The following is a 13954-nucleotide window of genomic DNA, read 5'->3' on the forward strand; positions in this document are numbered from 1 at the left end:
TTTGTCTGACTTGAGCTTCTTCTTTCAGGGTGCTACTGGTTTCCCTGGAGCTGCCGGCCGAGTTGGACCCCCTGGTCCCAATGTAAGTTTACCACTACACCCAACAACCTTCACCCACTTGGCTGGGTCCATACATATAGATGGCATACTGAAATTAAAACATATTTTCTTTTTTTCACTGATTGTTTGACTGTTACATACAGTAAGGTACAGCAGAAAAGATACAAGAATACTTTCAAAAAACCGTATAACATATTGTCACTTAAAAAGCCTTTTTAATGTTCACCTGTGAGGAAGTTGTTGTAGTTTGATCAAGATATTTTTATAGACTTGCTAAAAGGAGGTGCAGCATTTAAAACAAGTGTTATCCTGTAAGCCTGCTAAAAGAGATGTGTTTTTAAAAGTAATTTGAAAGTGCACAGATGGCAAGAGGCTCATTAAAATAACACAAACCTAACATTTGCGGTTCACAAACAGAATTGACGGGTATGACAATGTAATGTTTTTTCATGTGTGTCATTTCATTTTGTGTATGTTAAGTCATCCTGCTCACATGTTCTAGGGTAATCCTGGACCTGCTGGTCCTGCCGGCCCTTCCGGTAAAGATGGACCCAAGGGTGTGAGGGGAGATGGTGGACCCCCAGGCAGACAGGGTGATGCTGGGCTCCGCGGTGCTGCTGGGCCTCCTGGAGAGAAGGGAGATGCTGGAGAGGATGGCCCTCCTGTAAGTCTGTCATACTGTAATCATATTCCTCTGTAAAACACTAGATACTTTTACATTATCTGTAACTTAATGGCTTTTTGATGCTTGAAATACAACTCCAATCTCTCCGGCACCCACATATTTAGTCAGTCTCTGCACAACTCCTTGAACACCCTCAAGGTGAACACAGGTGTGCATTATAGACAGAAGAAAATTGGTTGTTTGTTGTCTACATTTCTGTTGACTTATGCATAGCTCTGTCAGTCCAAATAACCAGTTTTATGGACAGCAGCCAAGCACACTCTCCATTAATACACAAAGCTGTCAGTGTCCATCACTGAATGTAATAGCAGACCAAGACATATGACAGCCCAGGGCAGCACAAGCCCAGTGACAGACTGATGACAGGACCCCAGACTTTTACCTCGCATAGACTCAGTGCTACACACACACACACACACACACACACACACACACGTACATGCACACCCGTCACATTGGATGAGCAGTCCTGTCAAGATGATGACACATATCCATACTCAAAAATGAAGATAGAAGCTGTATTGATACTCTTCTCAACTATAAAGTACTTATAAAATATTGTATCACTTGAATCATAACGTCAAAGAAGGATCCGGTGTTTTATTGTGAAAATGGGTTCAGGGAGTTTTCCCTGTTGCTGTGCAGGACTTGTGGCAGAATGGACTGTGGTGGTGTGGACGAGGTAGACAAGAGAGGTGATGTAGAGATCAGTGTTGATCAGCGTTCCTGCTGCAATTGAAAGTTATAAAATCTCAGGGGGAGCGGATGACAACATATATATAAACATAAATGTATATGATAGAAATCAAGTAAAGAACCAGAATGGATGAACACAGTTAGGGAAAGAACAGAAAACTTACTAAAGTTGACTAGCTTTGCAGTCTTTTGGGGTTAGCACATGTCAACGATAATACTTGGTGACTTCAAGGAGTTTTTGCTGGTTACCTGGCAACTGTCAGTGGGATAACAAAACTCCAGGAAATCCCAGCTGCTCTTGTTCAAGAAATAGTCAGGCACGTAACTGTGCGATGGGGTTTTTACTCTTCTGCTTTTATATGGATTAAATAAGCGAGATATAACGTGTTAATCACTGAGTGTTAAGATAAGATAATGTATAGAGGGGCTGGTAGCTATTTTGTTATCAAACAGAGCCAGGCTAGCGTTTTTTGCCTTGATTTTAGCCTTTTTGCTAAGCTAAGCTAACCGGAAGCTGACTGTTTTTTTATTTTTATGTACAGACACGAGTGCTTTGCACATTGAATAAGCTCAATGGCCAAGATGTTAAACTATCTCTTTAAGATACAGTTGCCCTCTTGTGTTAAATACTGTGTACTATTGGCTAGTTGGCTTAACAAATCACACAACCACAATTAAACAATACCAAAGGATTTGGCTGTTGATACATTAACAACATTTACCAACTTTTACTTTAACAATTCATTCTCTTTTCTCTGTTTCAGGGTCCCCTCGGCCCTTCAGGTCCTCAGGGTTTGGCTGGTCAGCGCGGTATTGTGGGTCTGCCTGGACAGCGTGGTGAGAGAGGTTTCCCTGGTCTTCCCGGACCTTCTGTAAGTAACATACTGTTTGTTTAATGTACAAATGCAGGCTGAAATTTACAGTTATTTCAACTATTGATTGGTTAATTGATGAACAAAACAAACAATCCAATCAAACAAACACAAAAGGGAAGAGAGTCTTTGTGTCGCAGAGAACCAGGGCGTTATGTGGGTTGATGAACTCAATCCATCCTTTCCAGCATTTACATGTCTGTCTTGAGTCTCAAAGCAAATGTAATTTTTCCCATTACAAAAATGTCATGCATCATTAAACCAGTTTGCTAATGTGGGTGGTCTTTCACTTAACAACTTTTTTCATAATGGCTTTTTTTTCTTTTTTTACTGGCCACCAGCATTATTCTAAATGTGTACACTTTAGAAAAGCCGAGAAGCTTTTGTAGCATCCTACCCAGGTGCAACACCTGAAAACCAAAGTCAATCTTTATTATTTTGAACTTGTTCCATGCTATCTCTGATTGCCTTCCAGTAAAGAGAAATCGCAGACCATTCCCAACTAAACTTTCTCCATGAGTTGGTTGATTCCATTGCTTGTTATTTAATTTTTCCCACTCCTTTATTATATGATATGATATTATAATACATACTTTCCCTTGCTTTCTCCATATACCAGTTCCAGATCTTGATTTTTTGAGATCTTCTTTGATTAATTATTTAGTGTTTTAATTAGATGTCAGAAAATATTGAGAAATGCTCGTAAACCTTTCCCAGAGCAAGAAATGGCATCTTTAAATAAAATATATAACAAACTAAATTCACAATAATAGAGCTGAATCAATTAGTGGATTTAGCATTTAAATACTGACCCAAGCATCCAACTGATAGAAAGAAGATGAAAGAATATTATAGCAATTATTCTGATAATTGGTCACTTAAGTCATACCCAAGTTGCAGCTACATACTTTGTGTGTATTTTCTGCTTTTCTTTGTCTTGTGATTGTAACTCAAAATTCAGCAACTGAAGAAAAGTGTTATTTAATTGTTTTTGTTATTGGCAGATTAATTGATACTTAAAAGAATTGTTACTTGCAGCCCAACACAAAAATGTAATATAATACAGTAAAAATGGAGAAAGAAAGTCAGTCCTCACAGTTGAGAGACTGGAACTCACAAATATGTGACTTTTGTGCTTCATGAAAGATTAATTGATGATCAGAATTGTTGTTGATTATATGTCTGTCAATCAACAAAGTGTTTTAGCGCTAGAGCTAAGTACTACGACTCTTCCTCTAGTCTTTTACTGCCTTTATTGAGTGACATCCTGTCAACTGCTGACCCTAAATAACAAAAGAGGCTGTTTACTAACTACATATTCATGAGTCAGCACTAGGAGCACAATGCCCAATGTTTTGTCACTCAGTACTAAAGAAAGAAGATACAGAGAGGCTCTGGTCTGTCAGTTGGCTGTGGACTAATTAGATCACAGTCACATCACGTCTCATATGAGAACAGCCAGGATGTTTTGCCCTGTGAACCGAATCCATATGGTCTACAGTGTGACATGTAACAGGAAGGCTCCCCTGCTCACGTCTCACACTATTTTATGTGTGACATGAACCACGTCCCGGACTTACAGCATCTCAGTCGGCATGTCCTTTTCGATTAATTATTCATGAGTACTCTTGAAAGGGATGCCCAGAAAGAAGCGGAGACGTCAAAACTCACTGAGGAATGATTCAAGCAGAGAATATGCTTTAAATAGCAGAAGGGAAGTTTGAACTACAGATACATTCTACGGATGGTCTGTAGTTTGAGCTTTTGCTATACCAGTAGTTCTAGATTAAGGCAATATCGTGTGCCATATTTTTATCCTTAAATGATGATGATGATGATGATGATGATGATGATGATGATTTTCATTCAAACACATAAATTCCCTTTTCAGAAAGTGTGAGGATAATGTAGTCTGGCAATCAGTTGTCATCTGGCTTGGTTAGGGATACATTTCAAATTGGCTGTGTTTTAAATAATTAACACCTGACTGGACAAACACACCATTGCCAGAACTGTAATTGGTCTTTGCTTCCAATTTGAACAAAAATTGTTTTTTAAGTTAAGGAGAAGATCATGAGATTAATTTGATAAAATTATAGAGCAGCCTGTTGGTATATAATGGTGTGGTGTCAAGTTTTATTTTTATTTTACCATCTGATTAGGATAGAGATGTTGTCCTTTTCAATCAATTTGTGGTTTGGAATCAGTGTGCAGCCTTTCCAAATGAATATAAGGAAATTAATTGGTCAAGCAGTTGCAAAAACATGCTGCTTTTGTATACTGTGTATCACAACCAGGTTTGGTGTCTGGTCTAACTCAATATCCGAGTGGTTGTTTCCCAACTTTAATTGTGCAGCAAAAGCTGAGCTTTTAAGATGTAAACTGGCTGTGCAAAAATAAACATTGACATAAATGTCATTACTATCATTGTGGGAAAACCCTGCAAAATGGATTAACGCCATGATATTTCAAGCTGTCCTGTTAAACTATAGTGATGTTAAGTTTAGCACGTCTCTGTTGATTTTACGGAAGTCAACAAATGTAAAACTCATGTCCTCATCTCCATCTGAGAAATCTGAATAACGGAGTCCTGGTGGTATCTAATAGGGGTGTGCAAAAAAATGGATTCACATTCGTATTGCGATTCAAGCTCTACAGATTCAAAATGGATTCATAGAATTACAAAAACGGATTCATATCTTTTTGTAAAGGTGTGTATACACATTACATGGGAAGAGTAACTACATTTACATACTGTGAATCTTTTTTTTAAATAGAGAATTGTTTTTTAATCAAAAATTGTTTTTCTTCAGTCTAAAAATTGATATGGTATTTAATCGTGACAGTTTCTGAATCTTGCACCCCTAATATCTAACCTCAGCTGTTTCCCTGTTTCAGATTCACTGGGATGTTAGACAGAATATATATGTACAGAAGTGTGAGTGAACGTATCAGTGTATGAATTACATGATGAGATGTCCTGTATTTCCAGGTAAGACGTGATGTCTTATAATTTCACTAATTAAGTGCAGTACTGAGTCCTCCTCTCCTTTCTTCTCTCAGGGTGAGCCCGGGAAGCAGGGAGCTCCTGGTGGCAGCGGAGACCGTGGACCCCCTGGACCTGTTGGACCCCCTGGACTCACTGGACCTGCAGGAGAGCCTGGCAGAGAGGTCAGACACATTGTATTTAGACATCCTGTGACTGAAATTGCAGAATTTTGATCTGGATTAAAATTCACTGCTATTTGCATCACATATTCATTTGCATTGTATTCACACCAAATTAATAATGTGTTGTGTCAGACCAGGGTTCATTATGCAGCGGATCAGTATTCAATAGGACATCTGGCTTGGTGGAGGCGGAAGCTATTAACATTTAACATTATCGTCTGACAGGGTAATCCTGGATCTGATGGACCTCCTGGTAGAGATGGTGCTACTGGAATCAAGGTGAGAAATTGCAATCAGGCTACATAAGATACGCTGAGTCAGTAGCTCCGGGTTGTAGGATTCTGTATCTGTTTTGTGTTGAAGGTTTCTTAACAGTCAGTTTATAAAGACGCTATTACTCGGGGCAGGGCTAATGCAATAATTCTTTGAAATTTGAATTGCATTAGTGACATGAATGGATTTAATGCACTACCTGTACTGTACCCTGATTCCCACACTGATGCATTTGCTAGAACTTATCTCAAACTGCCTTTTTTATTCAAATACCCAATCACAATCTTAGTTTAGTGGTCATTATACATCAGAGCTTGTGCACAGTAAGTTTGCACACAAAGGAAGTTAACATTTACGACACTGTAATGATCTCAATACAGCCCAGACTAAAGAAAGACATCAGTATGTGCGTATATTTTCTGACATGACTGACCTTTGTGCTGATGTGCTGCAGGGTGATCGTGGTAACACTGGTCCTGTGGGTGCTCCTGGTGCTCCGGGCGCGCCTGGTGCTGCTGGCCCAGTTGGCCCCACTGGCAAGCAGGGAGACCGAGGAGAGTCTGTGAGTAGTTACTCCAACACGTAATATAATGTTAACTCTTTCCTAGGGAGAAGGTTGTTTATCTCTGTTATGTAAAGAGTCATTTGTAAAAGGTGATGCTGTAAAATCATAACCTGTTTTTATTTTTACTTTCACAGGGTGCACAAGGACCTTCTGGACCTTCAGGGCCTGCTGGAGCCAGAGGAATGCCTGTATGTGTCTTTCACACACACACGCACACACACACACACACACACACACACACACACACACACACACACAGACCTGCATGCACAGTTTAGAGTTCCAACAAAAGTAAAAAGCAGAATTAGTGTATCCATGCAAAACTGAAATCACGCCTGAAAGGTCAATCTGTCTTTTCTAAGATGATATTGTTCAGTGAATACACTATGTTTTCTAAAGCAATGAGGTTGTTCTCCATGTGTTCTCAGGGACCCCAAGGACCCCGCGGTGATAAGGGTGAGGTTGGAGAGTCCGGTGAGCGAGGACAGAAGGGACACAGAGGCTTCACTGGTCTGCAAGGTCTGCCCGGACCTCCGGTAAGCATTACAAATTAATCTGTCTCTAATCTGCAATTTATTACACTTATCCAGATTCAGGTTTCATTCATTTCCTTAAATCCTTAGAATGATTGTTATATAGTGCTGGGAAGTAAGTTGAACTTACTTGACTTGGAAAATGCTGCAGAAACCCTGATGTATGAATGTAATCATTATCTGTTTAGGGTCAAGCTGGAGACCAGGGTGCTACCGGACCTGCTGGACCTTCTGGACAAAGAGTGAGTCCAAATGCTGCAAACATACCTGGTTGTTATAAAAAGAAAACTTTGGACTATCACTTTGAATTCAAAGTCTAAAGAAATCTGTTTCTTAACATGCATTCTTTAGTCCTTAACATCAACGTCTCTATATGTGTAGGGACCACCTGGACCTGTTGGCCCTGCTGGAAAGGATGGTGGAAACGGTCTGCCAGGACCCATTGGACCCCCTGGACCTCGTGGTCGCAGTGGAGAGACCGGTCCCTCTGTAAGTACCCACAACAAATGTTACACATACCTTCTTCTTAATAATAACAGGTTAAAAATACCTTTTAGCCAAAAAACGTTACTGTTAGCTAAAACCGTACATTGTGCGCAATATCTTACACATAAAATATATCTTTATTGTCATTGTTTTCAACAGCGAAACACAGTTTACGAGCTCTCAATATGACAGTTAAATCCCAGACAAGCAGAAATATTAAATTGAAATATTAAAATATAAAATAACAATACCATAGATCATATAAATAGTTAAATTTAAAATTAAATTAAAATATAAAATATATTAAATAATAAAATAGAAAATACCAAAATAGAAAAATACACATATGTTACATGCATGCATCATGTATTTAGGAATTCAAAATGCTCAGCATTGTAAAATATTCATGTTGAGAGTCTGTGAAACAGTCTGACTACAATGAGTACCAGGTCTAAGTCATGCTGTCATGATGCTGGGTATGAATTGAACACGGTGCTATTGCCCAGCTCATACAGTATACATCCCATATAATGTGACCTGCTAATATACAGCACTAAGTCATTTTTTTTAAATAGATCAAAGTATAAAGCAAATACAGGGATGAACTAAGTGATATGTAAATGAACACATAAAATTAGGAGGGACGGAGTAAAAAACATTAAATGTCAAATTAAAAAGGGGTCTAAAACAACTCTTTTTTTCTCAGGGTCCCCCCGGAAACACCGGCCCCCCTGGTCCTCCTGGTCCCCCTGGCCCTGGCATCGACATGTCTGCCTTTGCTGGTCTGGGTCAAACTGAAAAGTCCCCTGATCCTCTCAGGTACATGAGGGCCGACCAGGCTTCCGGAAACCTCCGTCAGCACGATGCTGAGGTCGACGCCACGCTCAAATCTCTCAACAACCAGATTGAGAACATCCGCAGCCCCGAGGGATCCAAGAAAAACCCGGCTCGCACCTGCAGAGACCTGAAGCTCTGCCATCCTGACTGGAAGAGCGGTGAGTGACACCCAGAGGAATTGATCAAATTGGGGCGAGATAATGAAGTTGGTAGAAAATTGGGGGACATTTTCTACATTGGCAGCTCAAGTTTGGTGAAGTCAAGATTTAGTATTTGAATGTGGCTGATTCAGAGTCTGTTTTTAAATATCACATTTTCACAATATTCCGTAACATAATATTTGAATGATTATCAGGTTTTTATGCAGCTAAAGAGGGGGTATAATATGAAGCCGATGTGTTTTTTTTCTCTGTAGGAGACTACTGGATTGATCCCAACCAGGGCTGCACCGTCGATGCAATCAAGGTTTTCTGCAACATGGAGACAGGAGAGTCCTGCGTCAGACCGAAGCCCGCCAGTATCCCTCGCAAGAACTGGTGGTCCAGCAAGAGCAAGGACCGCAAACATGTCTGGTTCGGAGAGACAATGAATGGAGGTTTCCACGTAAGTGGCACTATGTTTTTTATCAGTTGAGATGAAACGTACCCTCCTCTACTATTGTTACTGTAATTTAATGTCCTCACAGGACACATTTTATTGGAAAGACATCCGGGAATGTTTGATGTTCCTTTTGATTAAGGGAGGGATAAGGGAGTATAGATAATGGTTGCACATAGATAAGTTTCTCTAAAAAATAAATAAAAACACTAATCCTTACTCATCACAAGGTTCAAATATTTAAAAAAAGCATGCAACAGCCATAGTAACATAATATATTCACACTTCCTCTTCCGTACCTGCTGCCCATGCAGTTCAGCTATGGTGATGACAGCCTGGCACCCAACACTGCTGCCATTCAGATGACTTTCCTGAGACTGCTGTCCACCGAAGCTTCTCAAAACCTCACCTACCACTGTAAGAATAGCGTGGCCTACTTGGACGCCTCAACGGGCAACCTGAAGAAGGCTGTGCTGCTGCAGGGCTCCAACGATGTGGAGATCAGAGCTGAGGGCAACAGCCGCTTCACTTACAGCGTGATGGAGGACGGCTGCACGGTAAGAGTGGACAGATTCAACACACATGTACACTACACATATTTCATGTAAATATACATGGATGTACTTAATCGGAACATGATAGAATAAAACTCAAAAGGGATACCTAAATTACTACAAGATTCACTTTCTCTTCATGGCAGACATTAACCAATGTCTCACTTACACTCTGCTGTTCTCTCAACTCTTCAAGCCAATTTCATTCTCTACCATTTTGTAGTAAGTCATAGGTCATTTAACAGCTTTAACAGTTGCTTTTTTTCCTCTGCACAGAAACACACGGGTCAGTGGGGCAAGACAGTGATCGAATACAGATCGCAGAAGACCTCTCGTCTGCCCATTGTAGACATTGCCCCCATGGATATTGGAGGAACAGACCAGGAGTTCGGAGTCGAAGTCGGGGCAGTCTGCTTCTTGTAAAGAACGAGGGAACGAAAAGAAGAGAAAGAAGTGGAAATTTGAAAGAAATTAAATGAAAGAGGAGCACACTTCAGAAAAAGAAAAATCTAGACACTTTTTTAAAATGGGACTTTTTTTCTAAGTAAAAAGTGCTTTTTCCAAGTCGAACTCCGTAGGATATCTGCACTGAATGGCACCAGCAACTGTCATCTGTGGTTCATCCAGCATTGTCACCTTGCCCCCCCCCTATCCTATGGATACCCAGCACTACCCAAAATTCCCCCCATCAACACCCCTTCCCCTGAACAAGAAGGAGGAAGTATGAGGAGAGGACAAGAACATACCAGGGAGCTGGAGAGAGAAAATGTGTTGGTGTTATTTATTTATTGTTTAGGTTTGGGTCCCATGTGTGGTAGGACTAAGTTTGTTGCTAAGTAATAAAAAGCCCACTTACACATATTTTAAAAAAAAAATTTTAAAAACGTATCCACCAACTTCCTCTCCTACTTCCTTCTCTTTTCTTCACCCCATCTGTCCTGTGCCATATCAACTAAAGCATACATATCTCTTCGAAACCAAAAATCTAGCTATATAGAAAGTGCAGGTGTTCCTATTTCTACCACCACAGTGTGTATCAAAAACCTACTGTGTATTATAATAAAAGTCAATGGTGCTATTGTTGTCTATTTTTTAACAACCAGATACTCATATGTAGTGACTTGTATATATGTATATATATGTATGTATCTGTGTGTATACATATATATACAGTTTCTCAGAGAGAGCATTTGACCTTGGGATTTGGAATTTCAAGGTCATGAATGTCCTTGCCTCGCCCCACCCTCCTGCTTCGACCCCCGTGTGTTATCAAGCGTGCCCATGATGACTTTTTACAATCATGGCACGTCCAATTTGGATTTAATTTTCTTTTTAGTTTTGTTTTGATATTTTAAAGCTACCTCACACTAAAAAAACTCAACAAATCAAACTGAGGCCTTCTCCCCCTAAAGCTTTTTATTCAAACCCTGTATTTTATGCTTTATTTTATGATCGATAGAAGCTTGGTCATGAAAGCCCAGTCTGCTGCCCTCCCCCCCTTCATTTGCTGTGACTTTTGACCCCCACCCCTCTCTACTGTCCACCATCAGACCCCTCACACGGGGTGTGCCCTCTGCCTTGGTGTACACACTCTCTCTCTCACACACACACACACACACAGTTGAAGAGATTCACAGTGTGTTTGACTTTGTTGCTCCAGTTCTACAGCCAGCGCAGAGGGCTCGTTTGTGTGAGGTTGTGTATATTTTTTATTATTAATAATAGTATTATTATTAATAATAATAGCATTATTATATTATTATTATGATCATGACTTGTTTTTGTTACGTTTTAATTAATGTAAATTGGAAATAAAAGACAAAACCAAGTAACAGGCTGAAGTTGCTTTTTATTACATCCAGTTTTGTGCTCCCCCATGTTGAAATATCTGGGCCAGTGGTTTTGACTGTTTTGCGGGAAAGAAAAAAAACATGTCACTGTTCCCTGCTGCCACTGTGTGTTTTTGTGGTGATGTCCAAATATATTTCCAAGGGGGAGAAACACCTCACATTTCAAGAAAAGGCAGTGGAGAGATTGTGGGGGAATTATGATTTTGTGGATGGTAATTTGTGAAAAGCAAATAAAACGTAAAAGGTGAAGGTGGTGAAATTTCATATCATAAACTTTTATGTTTTTAAAATAGTTTTTCCAATCATTTCCATTTGTTTAAAGCATGTTAGAGTAGAAATAGGAACACTGCAAACCATGATCTGCTCATTCTATGAATTGATAGTATCCTGTACATCTACTACTTCTCTTCATCTTTTTGCCTTTTTTCAACCTACATTAGCAATAAAAGGTAGAAGCATTTTTATAAACAAAGTAGAGCAACGTTTGTTTTATTTTTTGTATATTTGTTGTTGGTTCATTCTAAAAGAACTTTTTGATTGATCAAGTATTATTTAATGTAATGGTTTCTGATCTATGACTTAATCCTTGTTTGAATTATTATTGGCATGGAAAAAACAAAGCACTGGGACAGAAATACATCACCAATAAAAGACAATACCTACAGAAGAAAACTACACACAAAGGGCATGCTTGGTTCTTGAGTTCTGGGTTATCACGGGATCACTGTACCTAGTTATTAGCCAAATGGGGTTAGAGATAATATTAATGGTTAGAGATTCATTTAGTGAAACTGAACTTTGAAACATCAACATTAGATGTATGATTTGTGACAGACAGGTAACATTCAGGAAATATTCTGATTATGTAAATCTACAGAGTGCTTCACAAGTGGGTCCACTAAGAACAAATTCTTACTCCAATTTTTTGGCTTGGGGTCTACTACCAGGTTTTATGAACCATTTTTAATAACAATAAAAACATTGTTGTACTAAACTGTTGTTTTAACTGATTCTAATGCACAGTATTTATACTGTATTTATAACAACACAAACTTCAATAAGTCTTACTCCGCAAATTGAAAAGCACACACACCGTATTGAGCAAGTTACAGCCCACATAACGTTGTCCTATGCTAGGTTTCGCCTTAGCACAGGAGCAATAAATGGGGCACAGCACTGCACTATGAACACTTAGAAGGTTGTAACTGTACACGTTGATCTGTCACAGATTACATAAAGACACATAAATAACAGTCTACAGTCATGCTAGCGGCTCTGGGAGGCTGTGAGTAGGCACAGTGGTACTTTGAGCTAAATGCTAAAATTAGCTTGCTAACATGCTCCCAATGACAATGCCAACATTCTTATGTTCAATGTTAAAGGTCCCATGACATGGTGCTCTTTGGATGCTTTTGTAAACCTTAGTGGTCCCTTAATACCATATCTGAAGTCTCTTTCCCAAAATTCAGTCTTGGTGCAGAATTACAGCCACTAGAGCCATTCCCACAATGAGCTTTACTTAGTATGTGCTACTTCTGAGTCTGTAGCTATTGAGGAGGAAGAAGGGGGGGCAAGGTTGAGGCTGGGGGTGTGGCCTTGACCAACTGCCCCTTTGCTTGTTTAAAAGCCATGATGTCTCCCTCTCAAGGGTGGGCCCCTTATGACCTAGTGACGAGCAAGATTCCAGATCGGCTCATCTGAGCTTTCATTTTTTCAAAGGCAGAGCAGGATACCCAGGGCTCGGTTTATACCTACTGCCATTTCTAGCCACTGGGGGAAATCCTATTATTATTTCAAAAAACTTATAAAGTGACATTTTCATGCCATGGGACCTTTAACTAAGACCATCTTAGTTTGGTGTGTTAGCATGTTAACATTTACTAATTAAAAAGTACTGTTAATCCAGTGATGTGCGGTCCCATATTCAGTGCATGTACCGTGTACAAGTCAGGAATTGCATTACCCTCAAATAGAAGCCTTTTAATGTTCTGAGGAAAGGATTCCATTAATTATCAAAGTGTTTTGCTTATTTTAACAGTGGCTATGACAAAAGCCCATGTGGGAAATGGGAGACAGAACTATTTGTATACACCAATCCGTGCAGAGAGGACTGAAAACAGGATTTGAGATGAATTAAAACTAAACTAACAGAATTCTCTCAGGATAACAGGCTCCATTGATCTAATTTATGCAAACAATTTCTAAATATGGCTGACATGTCTGTATGTGTACTAATCAGTGACAATCTGTGTGTACACTAAGCTGTCCAGATATTCAAGAGCTGATAGCTGCAGCTTAGAGACAAAACAGTTCACCTCAAGCTCTAATTGCTTCCTGAGCGTAGCCTTAATTTAGATCAGCTCAGTTCTCCACTGGCACAGAAACCCCTGGCTTTGTGGACGTGTATCCGGAAAGGCTTGAATAGCATCTGTGCAAAAAAAAAAAAAAAAAAAACTAAGTATGAATTGCCCATAACAAAAACAAGAACTCCATATATGCACAGACTCACACACAAATGAAACATACGCTTGAGTTTGCACACTCTCCTTTTCAACCTGATACAGAACACACACACTCCAGCTGACTAGTGGCTTTTAAGTGTTCATTAAGGGTCAGTTGGCCAAAAACTCCTAATTAAAACTTAATGAAAGATAACAGACTGTATTATTGCGCTTTGTTAGAGAAGAAAAGAGAAAAAAAGGGAGTAGCCTACAGAGAGAGACAGAAGGTAATAAAGTTCAAAGAATTGTCTTTCTTTGTCTCATTCTTTTCTCC

The 13954-nt window shown here is 39.5% G+C and overlaps 1 protein-coding gene and 1 long non-coding RNA gene across 3 annotated transcripts in view; one reads left to right on the forward strand and one right to left on the reverse strand.

Annotated features, from left to right (window-relative positions):
• The window catches only part of LOC117943597, a 29148-nt gene extending 22056 nt beyond the window's left edge, over positions 1–7092 (reverse strand). Inside the window, exons 1-2 of the long non-coding RNA XR_004656388.1 lie at positions 6986–7092; positions 3542–3548 (exon numbers count right to left, since the gene is read on the reverse strand). This is a non-coding gene — a long non-coding RNA (uncharacterized LOC117943597). The remainder of the gene's footprint in view (positions 1–3541; positions 3549–6985) is intronic.
• Positions 1–10414, forward strand: part of col2a1b (collagen, type II, alpha 1b) — a 47028-nt gene extending 36614 nt beyond the window's left edge. For both annotated transcript variants that reach the window (XM_034869793.1, XM_034869794.1), the window contains 14 exons: positions 29–82; positions 563–724; positions 2206–2313; positions 5377–5484; positions 5710–5763; positions 6212–6319; positions 6457–6510; positions 6751–6858; positions 7044–7097; positions 7237–7344; positions 8048–8336; positions 8594–8781; positions 9090–9332; positions 9606–10414. In XM_034869793.1, coding sequence (XP_034725684.1) covers positions 29–82; positions 563–724; positions 2206–2313; positions 5377–5484; positions 5710–5763; positions 6212–6319; positions 6457–6510; positions 6751–6858; positions 7044–7097; positions 7237–7344; positions 8048–8336; positions 8594–8781; positions 9090–9332; positions 9606–9752 — 1785 coding nt within the window. In that variant the 3' untranslated portion in view covers positions 9753–10414. The remainder of the gene's footprint in view (positions 1–28; positions 83–562; positions 725–2205; positions 2314–5376; positions 5485–5709; positions 5764–6211; positions 6320–6456; positions 6511–6750; positions 6859–7043; positions 7098–7236; positions 7345–8047; positions 8337–8593; positions 8782–9089; positions 9333–9605) is intronic.
• Positions 10415–13954: the final 3540 nt, after the last annotated feature.

The sequence above is a fragment of the Etheostoma cragini genome, chromosome 4 (genome assembly GCF_013103735.1).
Source record: "Etheostoma cragini isolate CJK2018 chromosome 4, CSU_Ecrag_1.0, whole genome shotgun sequence".
Taxonomy (NCBI): Eukaryota; Metazoa; Chordata; class Actinopteri; order Perciformes; family Percidae; genus Etheostoma; species Etheostoma cragini.